Source organism: Perca fluviatilis, chromosome 21 (genome assembly GCF_010015445.1).
Source record: "Perca fluviatilis chromosome 21, GENO_Pfluv_1.0, whole genome shotgun sequence".
Classification (NCBI taxonomy): Eukaryota; Metazoa; Chordata; class Actinopteri; order Perciformes; family Percidae; genus Perca; species Perca fluviatilis.
This window is the reverse complement of record NC_053132.1, coordinates 6,889,119-6,913,080: the sequence shown is the minus strand read 5'-3', so window position 1 is coordinate 6,913,080 and position 23,962 is coordinate 6,889,119. Positions and strand designations below refer to the sequence as shown.

General features: G+C 40.6%; 1 protein-coding gene across 1 annotated transcript in view; it reads right to left on the bottom strand.

The window, feature by feature from the left end:
- Window positions 1–23,962, bottom strand: part of myo1d (myosin 1D) — a 117,652-nt gene that overhangs the window by 23,729 nt on the left and 69,961 nt on the right. The window contains exons 17-21 of the mRNA XM_039788246.1: window positions 15,971–16,194; window positions 15,119–15,257; window positions 14,899–15,003; window positions 14,586–14,699; window positions 5,360–5,514 (exon numbers count right to left, since the gene is read on the bottom strand). Of these exons, the coding sequence (XP_039644180.1) occupies window positions 5,360–5,514; window positions 14,586–14,699; window positions 14,899–15,003; window positions 15,119–15,257; window positions 15,971–16,194 (737 nt within the window). The remainder of the gene's footprint in view (window positions 1–5,359; window positions 5,515–14,585; window positions 14,700–14,898; window positions 15,004–15,118; window positions 15,258–15,970; window positions 16,195–23,962) is intronic.

Sequence of the window (23,962 nt, the reverse complement as noted above, 5' to 3'; positions counted from 1 at the left end):
GCACATGTTAGCATACTGACATCAGCATTTAGCTCAAAGCAACCCTTTTGAAAAGCTGAGTAAATGTTTGGCATTTTTGCTGAATAAAGGACTCGAATGATTAATAATTTATAAAAATCACAGCTGGGTATTGAACCTCAACATGTGTCCGTTATCTGACAAGTACTAGTCTCGCTTTGCCAGACCTTCCTCCACAGCGCTGCAGAGAAAAGTCTGGCTAGTCCACACAGCATTCTGGGATGGGAGAAAAACGTGCTCTGGTTTATTGGCATTTCTTTAAACCAATCACAATCGTCATGGGCGGTGCTAAGCCCTGCACGGAGCCCCGGTGCGGCTGCAAAATAGCCTCGGGAAGGACAGATAGTCTAGCTAGCTGTCTGGATTTAACCCTGCAGAGATCTGACGAGCAGTTAACCATAGTCCTCATAAATTCCAACACAAAGAAAGCGGAAGGTGACGGAAATCTGGCCGAAAATAAAGACATCAACGGGGCAATCCCGGAAGTGGAAGGTCGTAGATGTAGACTAGTCAAGTACTAAAAGCTCTCGTGTCGGTTCGGCTCAGATTTCTCATGTTGTTTACTTATTCTTTGATAAGATTTCCTGATTTAAGTGTTTCACCCTTTCATGTTACCTTCTGAGAATTATTATCCTTGAGGCAAAGTTTAGTACAGCTGCTTATGATCGAACAAAATGTAACATTACGATTTTTTTTCCCCATGTTTATATTTCACAATGTAAGGTAAAGTACAGTTTGAGTATCTGCACTGAAGTCAGGCATTTTATTGCCACTAATAATAATTGTTTTTTTCAATATCAAAATTGCTGTCGATACATTTTCTGTCCATCGATTAATCAATTAACATTTCAGCACTAAAACTATCAATTTACTCAATGCACCAAAAACACACGGAGGACAGAGGACACACGGGTTAATAAAATCCTGTCACGCATGCACGCACGCACAACACACACAATCAATCTACTGCACAGGGTTTTTCATTAGTCACTGTGGACACTGACAGCAGCGGTGGAGCCTAAACCAAGCTGTTGCTACAGAAACAATCCACACTGCTTTTCTAAGAAACCAACTCCAGCTGCTAAGCTTACACAACAGAGAAACTAACAGGGAGACAGAGGAGATTAAGTGAACCAGGGATTTACAAGTGTCGGTCATGGGGCAACTTTGTCATGAGGTCGTGACTGACACACAGAGAGAGGAGTAGAGAGAGAAAGTGTGCTGTAAACACATTTTGCAAAACGTTAACATGATCTAAACATATCTAACGTCACATTTGTAGTAACAAATGTAATTTCAGTAACAAGACCATTTCTGCGTGTAAGTGTATCAGGTCTTGTTGCATTTGATGAAGCAACATCTTTAAACTGCAGCGAACCACCTGTGAGAATTGAGGATGTGGATGAATAATTCAACACTGAGCTATTTTTACATTCAGATCTCAGTGGGAAAGGTGTGAAGCAAGTGTTTGATAGAGAAATAACCCGCTAGAAATGTTGAAAGAAATAAAAATGATAAATAAAGCTTTCACAGATTTAACATAAAGTCACAAGACATTTGAAAATATTGTGTATTACACCTGAGTATAACTTTTCAACTTTGGTTGTCTTCTGAGAGTCACTAAAACTGGAATATTATGTGCATGTAAACGTAATAAAATGAAGGTTGTTCCTCGACCTGGCCTAAATTGTCTGAGGGGTTGACCCCAGGGCTACCTGTCTTTTCTCACAGTGTTTCATCATTTAACATATAATATGTGAAGCTGCCAGGCATCAGGCAACAGATCGAGCCAGGGAGACATCTTAATAGAACATGATAAATCTACGTATAACATCTGGGAACATTAGGAATAAAGGCTTGTCCCTAATAAAGACTATTTCATACAGACTAAAAGTTTCTCACTAGTAGAGGGTGGAATGTTTTCCAGTGTTTGTGTGAGACAGATGCAGAGTGTCTGACCTGCTATCCTGGCAGCAGACAGTGGGAGTGCTGCAGTGTGGGGCGCATGTCCACGCACGCACGCACGCACACGCACACGCCACACACACACACACACACACACACACACACACACACACACACACAGCTCTGTCTCATCTAAATATAGGCCTCATCAGCAGCACAGCCATAAATATTTGAGTGCCTCCTCTCCAAAAATTAAGTAGGGGGAGCCAGGGGAGGTAGAGGGAAAGACTGAGATAGAGGCAGAGAGAGATGAGGAAATGGAGGGAGGGGGGGGGCCGTAGGGGTTTCATGAGACTGTGATTAGTACAAAGGGGAGATAGTCAAAAATAGGAAGCTGAAAAAAGGCATGAAAGAGGGAGAGGGGAAAAAAAAGGGAGGAGGGAGGCTAGGAATCTAATCCCCCCCCCTCCTTCCCTTTTATGCAAAATAAGAATTAAGTATTTCTGAATCTAGACTGGTGCGTCATGGCCGATAAGAGGGTTATCCATCGTTATGCGCTGCTGAAATCTCTGAATCACTTCAGTTCGAGGCAACTTGGTGACTTGGTGGGGTATTGATAAGTTTCTGCTTTAAAAGAAACACTGAAATGTGCCAGCTTTGACACAACCACTCTAAATTCATAATAACACGATAAAACAGATTAACACCAAACACATGTGGAAACTGTCAAAAACAAATCACGCCCCACGGAAACTCAAGTATCCGGACACAGCTATGACAAGAAGAGGGTTTATTCCTGGCGGCAGTGTCATTCTGCTTTGGCCTCACTGTCACTTTGAGGAGGATAAAGTGTTGCTTTGTTGCTGCTGTAAGCTGCCCCTCTCCCTACTCGCTATTGTGCATATTGTGCACTGTGCAGCATGTTGAAGGAGAGATAAAGGTTAAAACCACATCTACAGGGAGCTGCAGCAGTGGGGACACTGCATGATTAAAAAAAAAATAATGATACTGTGCGGATGCACAAACGCAGTCGCATGCAGACTGCCTCTCAAGAATCTCTCCCCGTGCAGACAGGCACGTTAATGCAGTCACAACAACCCACACGCATTTTTGCACATGCTGGTGCGCCCTTTGTTCTGCCAGTGTTGTACAGTGATGGATGAGCCGGTATGCGAAGCGCATGAAGGGTCATTACAGGAGGCCCAGTGGAGCCCTTTCTCAGCCCGACACCTCCAGAGAAAATGGGCTCCACAATGAAACAAGATACCATCACAGAATGGCAAGGATGGGGCAAACGCGCACACAGGCAAAGCTGCACGCGCATACACACCAAGATAAGCAGATTCCGACACAAACCCTGTCTGTGTCTCTGCCTCTCTCCCACACAATCACATGCGCAAAGAGAGACAAACATGAACGCACAATCAATACCAATGTGCCAGACTGTTGTGGAAGAGTCAATTCAATAATCAGTGAAATGAGCAAAGTAAGTGATCTAAAAACATTCTTCATCAAAACAGCAATCACAGTATAGAGTGATCAAAATATCTGCAAACAAATTACGTCTTGTTTTTTGACTCCTTGATATGCTTCTAATTATTTTGAGCATCAACAGCTGGATTTAACGTCCAATCGATTCCAATCAGTCAAATGAAGTGCACTGGGACAAAAGGTTTGACTAGAGCATTTTCTCTATGCAGTAATTGTATTTCTTTAAACCAATCAGAACTGTCCAGGGCGGCGCTAAGCATGAATAGCAGAGACAGCGAGAGGGGAGGAACATTCAGCATGTGGGAGATGCGCCGGATGTCAGGCTTTATCCCAGCAATGTACATCCTTTGAGCCAGACTATGTGTCTCCCGATGTTTAATATTGTGAGGATTTTCTAACATTTCAACAGCATTTTTTTCCTTCCTTTTTCCCCATTTATGTACAGTATATGTATATAGGTCAATATTAGCTCAGTTGACAGAGAATAAAACAGAGGATGAAAGTGGAATGAATGAAATCATACACTTTTAGCTGGAGCTACTTTAGATTTTTTTCTTTTAAAGCTATAGTGCGTAGTTTCTTTCTCCCCCATGAGGAATTCTAAGTAATGACAACAAAACTGTCGGCACGTCCACATGATACAAGCCTTCCGTGACCGCGAGGATTTAAAAAGACATGATGGACTCTGCAGAAGAGCTTCTGTGCGGGAAAGTCACTGGACAACACAATTTTCTGAACACAGCCATACTGAGAAATACAGAGAGAGATGTGTGGAGCTGATAGTCTTAATTAGCTTTGTAGCAACTCATTTGGCAATGGCTTGAATGTAACGGATGTTCGTTAATATCAAAAAGTAACGCACTAAAGCTTTAAGGTTCTTTGAAGACAAATCAGTTGAAGGAGTCAAGAGTGTCCCGCTGATGTGTAGCTAAACCATGTGTAAGCTGCTTCTAAAAACATAAAAAAAAAGAAAAAGAAAAAAGGAGTGAAGTGAGGACACCAAGCCTGGCGTTAAAGCAAGTGGGTGGGTGCTTGGATTTCCTGATGGTAAGTGGGAAAGACAAGCAGATTTACTGCAGTAAGAAGAACCTCATGTGAACTGAGCTAAAATGAAATAAATTGAGCTCAAGTAAGAGATACTGAGATACTTCCTCATATCCACATCTCAATATATCCACTAGTTTTCCTTTCAACAGAATAAAACAAAGATACATGCAATATTGTTAACAAGATGTATCTGTATTTGAAATGTGCATGTAAATGAATTCAATAGGTTGTTATCTGGGCCCGTTCTTCAATGTCTTTATGATAAAGTACATAGAGTGGGTTTTCAATGTTGATCTGGAGAGCAATATGAAAAGGCACAGTCCTTCAGTGAATCTGAAGGGAAGAGAAAGCGACTGCAGGATTCAGGGACTTTATCTCTCTTTTTTTCTATTCTAAGGAGGTTGGAAACAACATGAATGCTAGCCTTCACAGTAGCCTGTCCTGGAGAGATCTCTGAGCTCAGATTAAATGAAAATTAGGGTTCAAGTGAGGACAGCTGTGACCGTGGACTCTATCTGCCCCATAATCCTCCTGCAAGAGGTCAATACTATTGGATGTGACATTTTTTTCAATTGAGAAGTTTATTTCACCATTACAAAAATGGTCTAGTTATTTTAAATGACATATTGTTCTGTAATACTGCTGGAAGTAAAACTACATGAAGTGCACTGGGTTTAAGTGGGAACAATAAGCTGATAATTATAGCGATTTTCTCTGCGCAGTTAATAAAACATGAGGAGTTCTCAACCTTCCCCTTGGTGTCTAACACAGGTCATTTAAATCGGCAGTCCGTGTTTTTAAAGCATTTCAGGACATTGAACATCATTCCAACAGTTGAAAATGTCAAGGTGTAGATAAACGAGTGACCGCTTGTTGCCCATTGTTTCGCACCGCTTACCTCTTGAAGTGGCTAAGTAGGGTGCCAACCAGCTCTCCGATGCGGCTCTCATTGGCCGGCACCATGCCCTGCAGGCACACCACGAGATCCCTGCTGTCCTTGGTGTGGAACACAACCAGCTGGTCCTTCCCAGGGGACACGCTCACTCCCGTCACCTGGGACAGTGGGAGAGAGAGAAAGAGACAGAGAGAGATTGTTCACAATTAAACGCAACTCTATGTACATAGAGTCTGCTGAGAAACGCAAACATGTGAAAAGGCAGAAATGTGTGTTGAGAAACATCACATACCCATCTGTGCTGTAGCTAAACACAAATACAGCACACATACACAGATGCATATCAGGGAATTTGAGTTGGCCCACCCCAGAGGACATGAATTCACTGGGGCTGCTGCACCAGGCTACAACTCATCACGTTTAACTTCCACTGTGAATTGAAGGGAGGACCTGAGGAATTTGAAGTATTCGGCAGATCTCTTCCTTTAGTGGGAGAAGAAACACCTTGATACAGTAATAAAAAAAGGTACTGCTTATGTTATTTTCTTCCTGTGCAGCTTGATGGCTAAAGTGTTGGTGGTCATGCCTTCCTTTCGGTGCGATATGAAGGTTTCGTCAGTAAGAATTTAGAAAATCTCAAATTTACTAAAGAGACCTTTTTCACTGAAGACATTTTGATATGTTACGGGAGGAAAAGCACACGTGAAAATAATAAAGTTGAATTCCATTTACTGTAGCAGCTTTAGTTTAAGGGTCCTGGTATTGTGCATGCTGGTCGCCCCTGACTATTTTTAGAATTGGGCGGAATTTCTCCGTTTGACGTGCAGTCTGAGGTGAGTCATGACGCCTGATTAATTGTCTGAAGGATCAACAATCTAGTTTTCGGACAATCGGATGGATTTCTGGCTTTCTTTTTTGGGGCATTTTAGGCCCCTATTTTTGATAGGACAAACCAGACACGAAAGGGGAGAGAGAGGGGGGGGGAACGACATGCAGCAAAGGCCACAGGTCTGAACCGAACCCGCGGACGCTGCGTCGAGGACAAAGCCTCGGCACGTGGGCGCGCTGTTTTGAGGAATCTATTTTGTCTGATCTTCCAGCAGCTCCATATTATAATTTTTTTCCTCTGACATTCTGTTTATAGCAGGACTGCACAAAGTAATGCTTCTCTTTTGGCAACGTTATTGTCGTCTTGTTTAAATAAACTTTATTGGAATTGTCAAAAGCCAAAACTGATAGTATAATATAAGTATAATAGCCTTATCAACAAATGAAACCGCACAACATTAAAATGATAAACATGTACAATGTTGTGAATAACTTGACGCCTCATGGATTACCTACTTTAAGATGTACCTTCTTTTGGCGTGCTGCATTAAGTTTTAGTAAACCACTTTGTGTTGAGAGCTTTTCACACTGAAATTCTTGTAAAAACGGAGCCAAAGCAAACACATAACACCGTTGTGGTGTTCTCAGTATCTGGTGTATGGTGGTGTATGGGATTTCTCCCACTCAAGGTTTAAATCAGCACTTGCAATAAAGATTTATTGATTAGCATCCCAAAGGGCCAATCGAATTTTTCCACTCAGAGCCCCCCAAACGACATACCAACGGAGAGCAGCCAGGCTAAAAGGGGAATCCCACTTTTGCGGTTGGGTTGTTTAGCTTTACAGGTCTTCAAAGTAGACACAACAGGAAGAAACCGATATGTTCAACAAATCTCAGGAGGAAAATGAGCTCATTAACCCCCATTCCTTTCTCGTATATACTATTATCTCTCTGCCTTTAAATCTAGCTTTTCTCCATCTCCTTTGCCATTCCTTCCCTTAGCTTGAAAACCATTTATTTCTCCCTTAATTTGTCTTTCTGAGCTGAAATGCGGCGGTGCATGTTGAGGAAACAGCCACAGGGCAGCCAGTCAGGTACATTAATATCCACTCACCAGACTGAAACACTGAGACAAGTTTTCCATCAGGGGAGGGAGGACGGGTTGCTTCCGGCGGCTAAACAACCAGCTAGCTTATTTAGCTCCAACATGACGACTGTGACTTCGGAAACAAACACTTCACGTAATCACCATGAATTAAAGCCTAAAGCCATGCCTCTCTGTCTAGCAATCCACCCGCAGTTAATTACATGGAGACGATTACATTTACATTTATATTAAAGGCCTAATTGATTGGAGCGACAGTCAGTGTTCTAATTAGTTGGGTAATGAGACATTCTGATTCGTTTCCTTGTCTTTTTTTTGTCTCCATTTGTCACAAAATCAGTTTTACCATAAGAAATGTGTTCAAGGCATTTATTTGCCCAGCCATCTGTTCAATGTGAGACAACTTGACGATGAGGATACATTTCACTACTGCAGTCCAATCTTTTTGTGTTAATTTGTGTCGATAACCAGTCTCCTACACTGAGATAATAGTTGCTTATTGTATGCAACACTGAGTGAGATAGGTCTAAGGAAATATTTTTCCCAATCTGTGTCTGACTACACAATATCAAATTTGTTAGATTGTGCAATATGGTCATCTGCTTTGATTTTTCCTATGTGATGGTAAACTGAATATATTTGGCAAAACAAGGATTTGAGTACATCACCTTGGACTTCAAAAAAAAATTGTGATAGGCATATTCTGACATTTTGTGGACAAAATGATTAATCGACTAACTAAAATAATCAGTGGGTTAGTTCGATGCAGCCAGTTATGGTGCAAATCGTAAAGAATTTTTTATTTTTTTAATTTGCACTTAAAATGCTGCATCAGTCAGTGTTTTCTGGATGGCTTGTAGATGAGCTTCACAGCAGCAATCACATGTGGTCCTAAATTTCTGACACTGCCAGAATGATTTGGTTGCTGAAGCTTTAAAACTGAAGGACTTGCAGTTCAATCTAGGGTCAAACGAGGGATTAGCGACCACAGAATTTCACATACTGACAAAACTGACTTGATGCCTTTTTCTTTTTCACTACTAAATATGTTTGAAAAAAATTGCATCTCACAGCTCTGTTATGTCTTTTTTTTTATTTTTTTAATTATAAATCACACTGACACAGGAGGACATTACAATTTCAAGTTCAAACAAATTGTTTCTGTTTAACTCAGGAGGACTGCACCAAATTGTTTGCTAATGTCTCATTTGCATTTAGAAATGCTATGTTCCCAAACAGGAACGCCAGTGGGTGTGTTTTGGTAAAAGCACTTGTGAGCAAACACATTTACAATGTGAAGTTGACAATGTGCAGGCTGGACCACAATGGTTTCTGTAAAGTGCTCTCTGGTCTGATCCACTCTGCTCTGCGGTTGTCATGAGGACAACAACAGGTTCTCTCAGTGTATTCTTATGGGAACAACTTATTGGCTATGTAACACATCCCAACAGTCCTGGAAAGATAGAAGGGGGGAAAAAAGCAGCAGAAGCAAAGGGTGTGGGCTCTGTGATTAAATGAATATAATGAGCTATGCTGTGCAGCCATTCATGTTGTGAGGCTATGAGGGCACCAGTGAGCAAACCAGTGATGTTTCCAGTAAAGAATAGCAATAGCCCTGTAAATTGCCTCTGAAATGTATGAATTTATTAACATATTTATGCTTCATCACCTTCTCATTCTGATCTTGTGTACAGTGTTTTTCTTTATAATTTGGGAGCTTCTTACAGACAGCCAACACAGTTTTTTTTCTACCAGCTGGTAAAGAGAAGATACTACAGGTGAGGGGTAGGGTCAAATATTTAACTAATGGATTTCATCATGAAACTTCCCCAGTTGATTACTGACATTAAGAAATAATTTTTCTGAAAATAAATTTTTCAGAAAATTCTAAATATGGAAATGATGCATTATCTTTTTAAATATTTGCTAATGTGCATACATTTCCAGAACAGAAATCTAAACATTGGATAAAGCCAGGTTCAAAATTCTTGTTTCAATGGGTTGAGTCAAAGGTTTTTTTGGAGAGAATTTTGGACAACTCTTTTTATCACTCCATGAATCAGAAAATACTTTCAACAAAAGTTCAAATCAAACGCTGCCATGTTTTGAGGGCTAACGTAACATAAATCAGGCTCTGAATGATATATGATCAAAGCCCTCTGTAAAAACCTTCAGAATATAGATATGAATGAAACTGGAAAGTTTGCGTGTGGAGATTTCTGGCTCAGAGTACGAGAAAAAAAACCTTTAAAGATATGAATTTTCAAAATCCATAAATTCTTATTGGAAACCACTATTTACAGAAACTATTTCAAATCAAATCCTTAGCTACTATACCCTTTGGAGAATTCTACAGACACAAATAAGACACTGTAGCAAAATAATGACCTAAATTTGTATTTTTTTTTGTACTTTCCATTTCCACTAGTTAAGAATTATGAAGAAGTCATTGAAGCAAAATAGCCCAAAATCTAAAAATTGACCAGTGCATGAAAAAACATGGCCCTAAGAATAACACTACATGGCTGCACATTTATAGAATTTATCTTTACAAACAAATATATGGTCACACTGCAGCGGTGGGTGGTGGTAGGTGGAAGGAAAAACAGACTTAAGTGAAGAGATCAACGGGTGAACGAGAAAAAACAAAAACACACACGGCAAGGAAGAGAGCGAGGAGAACGAGAGCCTCGGGGACCACAAACAAGCCTCGCTGGGAAAAAGGGAAGGAAAAGAGTGCACATACAGGAGACCGATTTGTGCACATGCCTGACCGACACCAGACATCAGCTGATCTGCCCTGCCGCTCGGTATCCATGACAACGCTGTCTCCCGGGAAGTTGGCATGACAACAACGGGTAGAGAGACGCGGCAGCAGCAAGAGAGGAGAGAGGGGAAAGACAGCACTAGCTAGGGAGAGGGGTGAGGTGGGGGTGGGTGGAGGCAGGAATGAAACGCAAGAAAATGGTGAAAAGCAGTGAGATGAGTCACTGATGCATGATGGATAATTCACCATTTCTTCATCAGTATTTGTTTTATGCGAAGAAGACGTACAGTGTAACTATCCCACTTTTGCTGCACAGGCATTAATTGGCGTGTAAATCCACAGTAGTTGGCTCCTCTCTGTAGTACGAGCCATCTATCAGCCTTCATGCTGCCCTGCATCTAAATACACAGTACAGGGCAGCCAAGGGGGATGCTGTGGTGTTAGCCTATCAGCGCTATTCAACAATGAGCTAACTGCTTTCCCCCTCTGTGTGACCTTGTGCCGATCGATAGCTCCGCGTCACGCTGCCGTGGCTCTCGGCCTACAACTCTATCTCCTCCTCCTCGCCTCTCTTTCTCTCTAACCTCCTTCTCACCCGCCTTTGCACTTCTTCGTTTTCACTCACCCACTCAGCTTGACATTTAAAAAGGCCTGGTGTTACAGATACAGTAGGGCAGTGGTTATATTCAGTGATATGATGGGGACTAAAAGGATGACTGCTGTTAAATGATAAGGTTGGCCATTTTCTATACTTATCTCACCGTCAACAAATTTGAAAAGACCAAAACACTTTTTTTAATTGTTTAGTAAATGAAACCTATTGTGTTTTTAAAGATTTACATCCTACTGACAATGTAAATAATAATAATAAAAAAAAGGTTCTGTAATTTACTACAACAGCTGGTCATTGTCATTTTTATCAATCAAACAGGAGGAAATAGTGCACTTGTGTAGGACTATTTTCATCGGCTGATTAATCCACATTGGGTGTTCTAGTGTGTATTTACAGCACATTTAAGGTGTATGTGGGATTGAGTAAAAAACAACAGTGTGTGTGTGTTCATGGTAAAGAAGGAACATGTCACCCAGTGCAAAAGTTGGGCTCATTGATGGATTTTTAATAGTTTTTGGACAACAATGGAGCTCTAGGGCACAGAGAAAGAAGATATATCAGACTTTGATACATTCACAATACTTGCCTGTTGGTTAAGATGTTTAAAAAGGATTTGTTGAAAATAACAAAAATATAGAATAGAACCAATTTTAACAGGTGCTGTATTCGAAATACAAAAAAAGTGGTAAGAGATTGCCTCCACACAGCTCCGTGAGCTTTGTGACAGCCCTAGGCGTATGATACCGACGCAAAAGGCCCTAACATGCACGCGCGGCCAACTATCAAAAGAAAAGAACAGAGAAGCTCGGATTACAACACACACACAGAGGGGGTGTGACGTCACTACGCCACTGTATTTTTACATAGCAAAAAGTATTTTTCTGCTATATTAATGCTCTGAATATTGAGTACAGCCCCTTTAAAAATACAACAAATTAATAATAATAACATTTTTGTTTCAGGGTTTAAAAGCGAGGTTACTGTAAATGTGTCTACCCTTCAGTATGTCTTTTGGTTTTAATGTGTTTGTACTGAACTAATCTTGTTGAGCCACTGCCAATGTATGAAGGCTGCAAACCATACTTTGTGCCCACCTTGTTCTTTAACACTGATGGCTCTCCATATGCTATATGTATGGGACTGAGCCTCATCTATCAACTGTGTGTGTGTGTGTGTGTGTGTGTGTGTGTGTGTGTGTGTGTGTGTGTGTGTGTGTGTGTGTTGTGTGTGTGTGTGTGAGAGAAACTCACTCTCTCTGAATGAACAATAACTAAGAATCTCCTAAACTCATGCTGCTCTCTGTCTGCCACCATCTGTCTCAACTCCATCTCCTCATTTCACTTCTAGATGCAGCGATACAGGCTTTGGGTGTCCATCTCCAAGCTCTCTAATTCCCACATGTCACTTTGTCAGATTAAACACTGGGGTGTCTCGTCACAGTTGTCACCGCACACCGGCCTCATATCTCACTCATTTCGCCAGACGACGGGGGCATATCTGCCTCGGAGATAAATGCATTACACCTTCACTTCCTGTCTCATTTCTGCCACACCTCCAAGGTCAGTGGTACAAAAACCTGGTGAGCAATATGTGGCATCGCAGAGCTTACTAGGAGTGTTGGTTACAATCAGAAATATGATCAGTAGTTTACCTTCGACGGCATGAATACATTTGTGTATACTCTTTGTTGTACAGAGTGAAGACACATTGGCTGGTCATCTTTTCTTCAAAGGGCCGTTTGAGTGTTAAGACATAAGAGTGTTAAGACAAACTACACCACCCTCAATATGTTTTAACCCCATTTGTTTATGCTGGCCACACCCATAGCTATAGTATGAGACTTGGCCGTTAGCATCTTTGTGCTTGCTGAGAGTTACACATAACTCCATATCTGTCATACTGCACTTTACTGAATGTTTGCTGCTGCTGCTTTGCACACTATTTTATTGTTATTGTATTTTAACTCATATTGCATTTTGTACTTTTATTGCTTAGATTCTGTAATTTTATCACTCATAGTTATGATCTCTTATCTCATTCATGCCTTATTTTAAGTCTTTAATACAATGCAACATTTGCGACTGATGCGGTTTTGTTGTGCTTAAAGTTCTTGAATCTTGAGTTAGATGAGAGGATCGATACTAGTCTCACATATATCTGTTAAATGTGACACTGCAGCCAGGAGATGGTTAGCTTAGCTTAGCATTAAGACTGGTAACCGGGGGAAAACAGCTGGCCTGGTAACACAATCCGACTGCAGTACCACTCACTCATTACCACGTTATATCCTATTTGTTTAATCTGTACAAAAACTAAAGTGTAAAGACGATAAGTTGTGGTTTTACAGGGGGGTTATTTGCTGAACTATTTATTGGACGGGTAGACTTGGTGACGTCCTGTAGTCTTTGCTGGTTGCCTGGCAAGACAGCGATTCATTACATTTCCCCTAAACGTCAAACTGTCTTTTTCTGAGCAGGTATACAAAAAAGGGGTTAAAAACAAAATGACAACTGCAGCCTCTTATCAAAAAATAAATTACATTTGTGCAAGAAGAATCAAGAAAACAAGAGAAAGGAAATTTCACAAAACTGCAACTGACAAAATCAGTTGCATTTAAGGTGAAATTTCCTGTGCTTGTGAAAAAAAAACAAGTAACATGAAGTCAACACACACACACACACACACACACACACACACACACACACACACACAAACACACACACACACAAACACACACACACACACAAACACACACACACACAGCATGGAAACAGCCTCATGTGCTGTGTGCATGTAGCAGCCTTAATGGGCCTATCACATTGTGAATATGAATTAAAAACAGCCAATAGTAGAGCTGAATGAGATATTTTGCATATTGACATGTTGCCACAGGATAACAGGCCGGTGAGATGTGAAAACCAGAGATAATACTGTCACCTCTGCTGCATCTGCTCTCACATACAGCAGGATGTACAGGAGGAATGTAAAACTCAACTAGAAGTGCAATAATATCATATAATGTATATCTTACTGCTTTATAAAATTAACATTTGTGATAGAAAGTCTCAAATAGGGCTGCGACTCATGAATATTTCATAATCAAATAATTGTTTGGCAGATAAAATGTCATAAAATGTCTAGTTGTTTTGTCTGACTAACAGTACGTAAGTCTGAAGTCCAAAGATATCCAAATAAGGTGACATGAAATAAGCATATCCTGACATTTGAGAAGCTTGAGAAACCAAATATTTATTATTTTTGCTTGTTAAATGACCTTAATGGTCAATTATCTAAATAGTTGTAGTCTAATTGTTTCAGCACGTCTTAAGAAAGCTTGTATCTCTAATTATTGCTAATTTGTTGCAGTATAAAAAAAATTAAATGAGACAAGATGATTGTAAAACTATTCATCCATATATAAACTGATATTTGTTCAACCACTTTCAAACCAGCTTTCCTGAAACCACTAATCTAAAATATTTCTTTGCAGTTTTTATGATTCAGTCTGTCCATTTTAAGAGCAACATGTACAGTACTATATCAATTTAAACTAATGAGAAGCATGTTCAACATAATCCTATTACTGCACTAGGTCTTCAATAATTAAACTAGGCAATTCATACATTTTATTCTAATGAAGCAGGCATAGAGAGCTCTCTTTCTGAGATACACTATGGTCTCTGTATAATGAGGCAGCCATTGTAATAAAACTTGGTCGGAAGGAGTATAGTCCATATTAAATAGTTAATTGGAATGGAGTTTAAATCACTGCTGCTTATCGTGTAGTAGGTTTTTGTCTTTAAAAGCAACATTGTGTAACTAAACTTAGCACAAAAAGTAAGGACATTTGCGTCTAATGAGCCGCCCTGTGTTTGTCATAAAGGAGGCTGTTAGAGAAGAATAGAGTGTGCCATACGTTGTAGAGGGGGATGCTTTTCATGGGTTTGTACTGCTTCAGGGGGTCCATCTTGTACAGGTGGCGGTCAGTGATGAGCACAGCCCGGTCCTCCGCCTTGTGGAAACGGTTGATCTGGGAAACACAAAGCTCCTCATTAGTCACCCCACAGGATAAGAGCACCCATACTGTACACACAGATCTAAACACCCTGCAGAAGGATGGCACAACCCACCAGCAGTTGGGTTTATTTGTTTGCACAGACAGATGCATGTTGTGACTGTGTGTGCATGTGGTTAGGAGTGGATAAATGCTCTTAAAGCCTTCTTACTACCTTGCGCACGTTGCAGGAGAACAAAACTCTCATGAATTTGTCTTTTCGCTGCAGCTCGCTGGAAACCAGTGTGAATGATGCAGCCGTATCAGCGCTGTCTCGCTTCTGTCGAGCACAAAAAAAACACAGAAAACCTTTTAGAACACTCCACTTATCTCAATGAAAGGAAGCACACACAGTGCACCCAGTATGCACCCACACTTCCATCCCACATACTCACCAGGTAGTTTCCTTCCCAGGCTCTCTGTAGCCCCAAGTCGGCCCTCTGGCCCTTCAGGGCCTCCAGGCTGGCTACCTTGGCCCTCACCTGCAGGGCCTCTTCTGGAGAGAGACCTTTGATCAGTGTCCATGCCCACCACCTGGAGGTAAACACATCAAACAAACACACAAAGAGAGAACTAAGAGCAGAGGAAAATCGACTTTCTCCATTGAGATTTCTGCACAAGGCCTGGATAGCTGGGTCAGCGGGGCGGTATAGCAGGACTGCAGAGAACCCCAGCTGTACTGTACTTATTGGCCTTTCACTCACACGGCCTGACAGCCAACATCATTCTCTAGGAAGGCTATATACCGACTGTGCCAAATAGAAAAAAGCAAACAAGCAGACATTGGGATGAAAAGCGGTGATGAGTCTTTGATGGAGAAAGAAAAATCAATGCACAGTGTGAGCCCCAGGCAGAAGGAAACATGTGTAAGTTGCTTCAAATGGACTCTTCTGGATGCAATAAAACACTCGAGGCCATGTGTTCTCTACTGTGTTCAGATCCACTTTTAGTTCAGACAATTCAGGAAGGAATTTTCTTCAAAATAAAGCAATTTAAAACCATTTTATCTTAAACAGGTTGATTCTCTGCCTCGGTTTTAAATGACATGATTGAGAGTAGTTTTTCTCTCTTTTTACATTAATATTCAGTTTGACTTCATTTTTGAAGTGAAGAGAATTAACCCTGAACCTACTCTGTAAAAGGACCCACTTAGCACAAATATAGCAGCTCGTGAATCTTGAAATGCCCGCAGATATACAGCAGTCACATTTAAAGTTAAAGTAGTGTTATCTAAAATATGTTAGTACCTGTTATAGATGCTCCTGAGTGCCTCTTCAAACTTGCGCAGGACTTTGGGGGGCGTTGGCCATTTCACATGCCTGCCATAGTCCTTCATGGATCGGACATTTTTGAAGCGCCGGTTGACCTCGCGGATGTAAGATTTCACCTTATAGCGTCGGTAGGCCCGCAGGATGACGAGGGCCGCTCTCATCCGCCGATATCGCATTCTGGCTATGGTGCCCCTCCACACCTGGAGACACAGGACAACATCATGAAAATGTATTGTAATTAATAAAGCCTCTGTAGATAAACCCCCCCCCCCTCCTCAACTAACATTACCATGATTAGCCTAACGTAGCCTCAGTCCGGACGGCTGGGAATTTCACGCCAGACAAAATGCCTCTGTAAATGTGTATATTCTTCAACAAGTGTACGGAAGGTACCAGACGTTTACCGGCCAAAAATAGGGACATCCGGGTAGACATCTGGAGTCCCAGGACCCATCTGGGCTAATAATAACTGAGAGAAGTTCGAGTTCCCCTTTTAGCACTGGAGGAAGGGATGAGGGGATGTTTAGAACTGCTGTATCTAGAATTTAAACTTTTATTTAGTAGACTATACTCCCCTAACCGGGCTATTTTAAGCTCTTATGCAGCAGTGGTAAAAAGCTGACCATAAAGAAGTACAATACAAGAGGTAACAATCTAAATCAAAGTAAAGAATGTTGCAATAATTCAGCTGCATATTGCTGTAGAAGCTAATACACAAATGTGTGTTCCAATGCATCATACTGCCATTTTCTTAATTATACAAACAAATATTTTTTTCATTACTCATCATTAGAATTCATTATACATGGTTACATATTTATTTGTTGTAAGTCAGTGCTTGTAGTGTTTGAATAACATGGATAAAGACTAGAATAAGGACCCCCACGCCTGCCTGTAACCACACATTGTTTGAGTGGCCATCAGACCCTCTAAAACATGAATTATAGATGTAAGTGGGACCCCAGGGAACCATAACTCCTGATCTGCCCTCACTACAATCACGACCATATGCTCCCCTCTTACTGTATGCCTTTCTTTCTTTCTTTCTTTCTTTCTTTGACACACATTCACACAACTCCTCAATTATTCATACATTTGTTTGACTACATTGTACCTAAATAATCTTTAATAATCAGTGATAGAGTGCATTTAGTGTCACAGATCTAACAGTCACAAATTTAAGGCAATACCGCCCGAGAGTCTTACTCCTGAATATCTTCAATGTGTAATGCAAAGTAATGATGAAGATCATGAATATTTAATCTTTTAAAGTGTGGGGGTGGCCGACGCCGACGGCACAGAAAAAGGATTTCTTGCATTTGCATAATAAAACTGTGGAGGAGGCGGTTTCCACCTGATGAGACTGGCGGTGTAATAATTTGCATAGAAGAAAATAAGTCATGCACCTCTGGAATATGGAAGCAGCAGATTAATTCATGTCCTTCCAAATGATACCTTTGCAACCACATCAGCTGCAAATGTGTGTTTAAGTTGTACTACAGGCCTTACTTTCCTAATATTAAATGTCACTTTTTAAATAAAGGAACGTAGCATCAACTGGAGAGTCATAACTGAATGATCTGCTTCCGAGCACTGATTCACAACAGCATTAGTTCTGAACTGGGAGAAGAGGGCGGCCTTTTGAAAAACCCGCATCACACCGAGATCAATGAAAGAAGGCGAGTCAGCTAATCACCAAGCCAGCCTGGTCACACTGTCTTTCTCAGAAACGGAAGCATTAATTTGTATTTATTTTAAGTTCTACAGTTTATGTAATATGTGGGATATCCAGCAATCTGAGGTCAGCCCTATCAGAATAAAAAGTTAACAAATCTGTGCCCAGGATGTCAACGGATACAGAGTAAAAGCCTACTGCAGGGTTCAAACACACTTTTATGGAAGAAAATCCAAACCTTTTCCATGACTTTTCAAGGACCTATATCATTTCCATGGCCATCAGAACCTTCAACACAAACCGAACTGTAAACTATACTCCAAATATTTGTTAAAGTATGAAAATTAAACAACCTTTTTTCCAAGACTTTTCCAGACCTTGATTTTAAAATTCCATGAATTGACCCAAAAAATAAAAGAATAAAAGAAAACGAAGCCAGAGATGTTACATTGTAGCAAACTAGCGATGTAATGTTTGGAAAGGACGTTTTTGTTCCTAGGAATAGCCTAGGCGTTAGCAAATGCTGCATACACATATACAGATATACATATATAGCTTTGCTAGGGGACGTAATTATGTCATGGCAGGTTTATTGCTCAGGACCCAACGAAGCGCAGTGTTGAGTGTGAAGTTGTTTGGATGAGCGGTTCTCACGAAAGCTGCATGCAGCAATACCACAGGCCAAGCAATCAGCCCTTTTCCCAACAGGCACGGTTTGAATTGCCACTGCTCTAGTAACAAAATACAGAAAAAAGGGCAGATTAGAAAGTACATAGTCACAGTCCTTCATATCAGTTGTACTTTTGCCCTATCCTTTGTCCAAGTCTTTGTAATGGAAAGCGTGTCTTACTGTATGTATTTTCTGTCACATCTATCTGTTGAAAACCATGCATCTCCAAACTCTATTTAACCAAAATCTGAAGGATTCAGCATTCATTCATGGGTTGGGGAAATTCACCCACTTCTAAAGCTAAATAAAGAATTAAAAAATGCATTTGATTAACTTAAAACATACACTAATAGCTGAAAACAGGGCTGTTTTTCTTAGCTCATGCCATGTTAAAGCACCCTTTACATTTTTGCCTTGCTAAATCTTTAAAGACAGAAAGCACAGACTGTATTCATATCTAAACATTGTATATTGTCTGAGTTTTCTTTATGTCTATGCCAAGCAAACCAACATCTATTCAGGTACAACAATAGCTCCTCTAATCCTGCGTTATTTTAGGTCTCAAAAGGTGCTCTTCTGGCAAAATGGCACTTGACGACCTAATCCTCTGTTTCCTCCATGCTGCACTGTCTGTCTCTAATACAGTGGTTCTCAACCTTTTTGTGCCAGCGCCCCCTATCCATTATCCAGGTCCCTAACCCCCATCAAATATTATGTAGGCTAATTGCCCTGGATATTAATGATTACGCCCTAATATAGGCCTATTATTTCGTTACTATTGTTATTAAAAATAATCAATAAATCAAATCATTGAATGACAAACAACACATGTATTAGTTTCCCAGGTATCAAAAAAGCCATGTGAATAGAAATATTTACAGTTTTTTTTTTTAAATGCAACCATTTGACATTCAAATTAAATAACAGCAGCCAATCAGAACTACTAGATATGTAACATTCAAACTATAATTAGGTATTATCAAAAGGCCTGCTGCATGGTGTGAACCTCAGCACCTTTATAAGATGACTATAATTTGAATGTCCTTTTGGTTGTGAAGTGACCTTGGGTGTCATGAAAGCTTTAAATAAAATGTATTATTATTATTATTATTATTATTATTATTACAAACACTAACAGTAGCCAATCAGAAACAGCTAGCAATTTAACATTCAAATCTATTTTTCATTTAAATTGTTCCAACGGAAAAACAAGCTTGCACTTATCATGGGGTAAAAGCAGGATTACACACACACACACACACACACACACACACACACACACACACACACACACACACACACACACACACACACACACACAGAAACAAGGTTTTCATTTTGGTGATGACAAACGACTTGAAGAACGACACCTACTGCGGAATGGAAATAAGTTTACAACCTTTGAAAGTTAGTGAGAGCCCTTTGTTGATGCTTAGAAGAGTATAAGTTAGAAGAGTCTAGGTTAGAAGAGTCTAGGATTGAAGAGTCTAGGATTGAAGAGTCTAGGTTTGAAGAGTCTAGGTTTGAAGAGTCTAGGTTTGAAGAGTCTAGGTTTGAAAGTCTAGGTTTGCTATCGCCTGTCTTGCGAGTAAATAGCAGAAAAAAACGTTTGGAGAAGCGCAACCCCACATCGCGCTGCGTTTTGAGGAGGTGGAGTCCCGTACAGTAAACAGCGACATCTCTTCCTCTATCGCTTCAACAAGAAAGTTTTAAAACAGCAAACACAAGCCCTGAATTGCCCGGGAGTTTGGGGACAGCTAAATGTTTGCCAAACAACAAAGCACAGTCGATATCTCTCGCCGTAAAAAAAAAAATCTCTCGCTCGTCTCTTTTCTCTTTTTCTTCGTGAAATTAAGCTGCCTTCAGGTACAGTAGGAAACGTTGGGTTCTATAAAAGATCTGACGAAAAACTGTTACTGTGAAATATAAAGTCTACTTGTGCTACATTGGGGGATTAAAGAATACATCAGGACGTCGCACCACCCTGCGGCGATGCCTATTTTCTGAACGCAGCTTCACGCTGAAATACGGAGCTCATTTAAGACGATGCTCTGACTTCCCGTTTCCATGAAGGCAGCACGGAGCTGCGCCGAACAATGATCCACCGTCTCGTCCAGTTGCAGTGCCGTGAACTGGCAGGTTTTTAATGTTGCAGAAAACTGTTTTTGCAAGTAGTTTAAGTGTAAACATGTATTGTTATTGTGAATCTTTGGTTTAAACTAGCTTTCAAACAAACGCCCCCAAGGGCACCTCAACGCCCCCTTTCCAAAATATGCTCTAACCCCCCATCATCTTCTGAACGCCCCTGAAGTGGTACCGCCCCGTTGAGAAACACTGCTCTAATACATAATGGATGAGAGTGAGAAAAGAAGAGAAACTTCTGTACATGTTCATCACTAATCGACCCCTGAGATGACTCTCCCACATGTTCAGGGTGACAGCGGTGGGAGGAATGAATGGATTATTACTGCCGGCCCCGGCTGCAGCTGACTTAGTTGTCTCTGTGAAGGTTAAGAGTTACTTTCATTTAAATTCAAACTGTATTCAGAGTGTTACGGTAAATTAGGCAGAGCTTTCAGAGAGCTGGTTTGAAATGCATACTGAGTAAAAACATTCACATATCACACGAGACAGGACAACTGGTGAGAGCTGGAAGGTTTCGGTTGGGATGTTGAGCAGAGCAGAACACATAGAGGACCCATTACTGGCGACTGAATGTCTTTAATCTAAAAGTATTGGGAGTACAGCTCTTATAAAAGGCCATTAACTGAACTGCAGTGTTGGCAATTTGAAAGGTCCAATACAAAAACAACCCTTCTCCTTGTTGTCCCCTAGAGGGGGGAGAAAGAAAAATAACATTACCAAATTCCGACATGGAGTAGACAGATAGGCCGGTCTGCACCACTGACACACTTGACTGCAATCCGCTGCTCAACGCCTGAGTTTCCACATCCTCTGGGGATATTGAGCTGGTTTTCCAGTGACATGCTCGATGCACACAGTGGGTGGAGGGAGGCGGAATCAAGAGCGTGTGACACAATTTAGTGAGGCCGCAACGTGCTCTGGCCACAGCCTGTCATAGAGAGACATTGGGCCCAGGCACAGGCCAGCAGTCATTACCCTAAATCAATAAAGAGCTTTGGTGAGCAGCACTCACCCACCAGTAACACTAACACCACGATACACTGATTTCTTTAATAATAACTCCCAGTATTACATCAGTTGAAAGCCTTAGCTCCGGGCTAACGCTAACAATATGACAAATGTGTTCAAAGTGATCTTGAACAATACAGTCTAATTAGGAGGACCGTATTGAAAATTAAATGGAATAGTGCTGGATGGCCAATCCATCGATTAGATGGTACTGGACAAAATAGATTGGAAGAATATTGCCGATGGTCAGCAGTACAAGCTTAAAAGTAACACACACACACACACACACACACACACACACACACACACACACACACCACAAAAACACACACACACAATTCAAACATGTTTGAAGAAACCAAAGCATGAATACAGGAGACTTGATCCACCCACTTAAACCATAAAGTAAAAGAAAGACGGCTAATCATTACAGCATCAGTAAAGGTCTTGCACATAGTAGCTGGTTTGTAGATTACCATTAGTGCTGTACAATACAATCTATACACAGTGGACTTCAACGGGTGTTCTTTACTCAAATACTAAGAATCCGAAATATCTACAGTAAAAACTGACGAGAGCTGAAACAGTCGATTAATTGAGAGACAGAAATTTAAGGGCTAAATGTTTACATTCAGAGTTTCTGCCCAGGTTGCACTTTGCATCCTTGAGGTCAACAAATGTGTGGAATGCATTTCTTCATAAAATATCTGCAAAGTCCATTTTCTTTAATATTTTAAATTGTGCAGGAAAATTGCCACAGGGCAACTTTAATAATTGTTGAGCAAAAATGCAACAAACTCAAGATTTGTAGCTCCTAAAATGTGAGTATTTCTTTGGATTTCTTCATCCTCCATGATAGTAAAACAACTATCTGAATCAATAATACATTATTATTTGGGTTTTTGACTGTTGGCTGGACAAAACAAACATTGGAAAAAAAGTTTTTATTATTTTCTGACATTTTACAGACCAAACAATAAATTGAGAAAATGATAAGCAGATTAATCAAAGTTAGTTGCAACCATTGAATTGTTAATGTTTTTATATATGTGTAAAATATATATTTTTTCTTCCTCCATTAATTAATTAAAATGTTTAAAACATTATTGTATGTGGCCTCATCATCATCATCTTGTCACATACAAATTTACAAACACATACGAACTTTGAATATTATTAAATTAAAAGATTTTTTTGTGGAAGCAAAATCTAAGAAGAAAAAAAAATTAATCTGTAAACTTTGTCTGTGAGCCCCACATCAGTTGCCATGGAGAAAGACCATGGTTACAGTCTTTTAGAGTTTGGTGTTGTGTACTGCAGGATCTGTTTTAGACTACAGCGTTGAAAGAAAGCACAGATTCAGTCGATTCTATAGCCATCACGAAATTATTCTGAAATGGCTTTTCTTTGAATATTGATCACCGAAGAATAGCAGAGTACAGAATCATATGAAGAATATAGCAAAGGGACGACATAGTAGGAGATAGGATAAAAAGAAGTCAGTTTCCACATAACAGAGGAAGCGCATTTCCTCTCTTTAAAATCCAGCTTTGATTGTTACAAAAAAAGTGAAGCATCCTCCTTTGATCTGCTGCAGTGTTCTCACCCGGTGAGGTTTTTGTGGCGATGATAGCTTTGGATGATAACTTAAACACTTTGCAAGTTCAGAAGGGGATCAGAGGATTAGAGATCATGTTTCTGCTGAGGTCTAGCAGGAGAGAGATCAGTTCTGGACAGTTAAGCAGAGAGGACACAGTGCTATTCTTGCACTAAGAAGCCTGCTATTCACAAGAGGGCTGCACAGAGCTACCCACAGATTACTCCCTTTGTCAGTCAGATTTTCCAAAAACTATTTCTTTAGTCATTACTGGACAATTTATTGCCTCAAGACGGGAGTTATCCACTGGGAAACAATAAAATAAAAAAAATAAAAAATAAGGTTCTTTATCCTTTGAAGACATTTTCATTTAGCTCTTGCTCAGACAAGCCCCTCGTGGCCTCGCTGTGAAAGCGGACTACCCAAGACACGACACTTGCCACGTCTGATAAACCTACCGCTACACGGAGACTATGTAAAGCTTTGGAAAGCAATTAAGGCGGCGGCTCAGAATACACACAAGGGGGGGGGTCTCTCTTCTCATCATCGTCGCTGCTCTGACAAGCGCCGACAGTTATTGTGATGTGGATGGCTGAGCTTGAATCTATGAAATATTCATTTTAACAAAGAAGGAAGGTGGGGTGTGGCCTATGTATAATATCTGTATTTATGCTGCATTGTGATCCTTTCTTCCAGTTGCCATTTCTTAAAGTGGCAATGATTTAGATTGGTCTGTACAAGCAAGGCAGATATTTCAGTGTCGTCGGTGCAGGGTTGCATACAGGAAGATGTAGAGCTATCACCGGTAATGCACCCGGCCTTGATTGCAATACATTTCAGGCCGGGCAGGTTGAGTGGCTGTAGCATAACAAG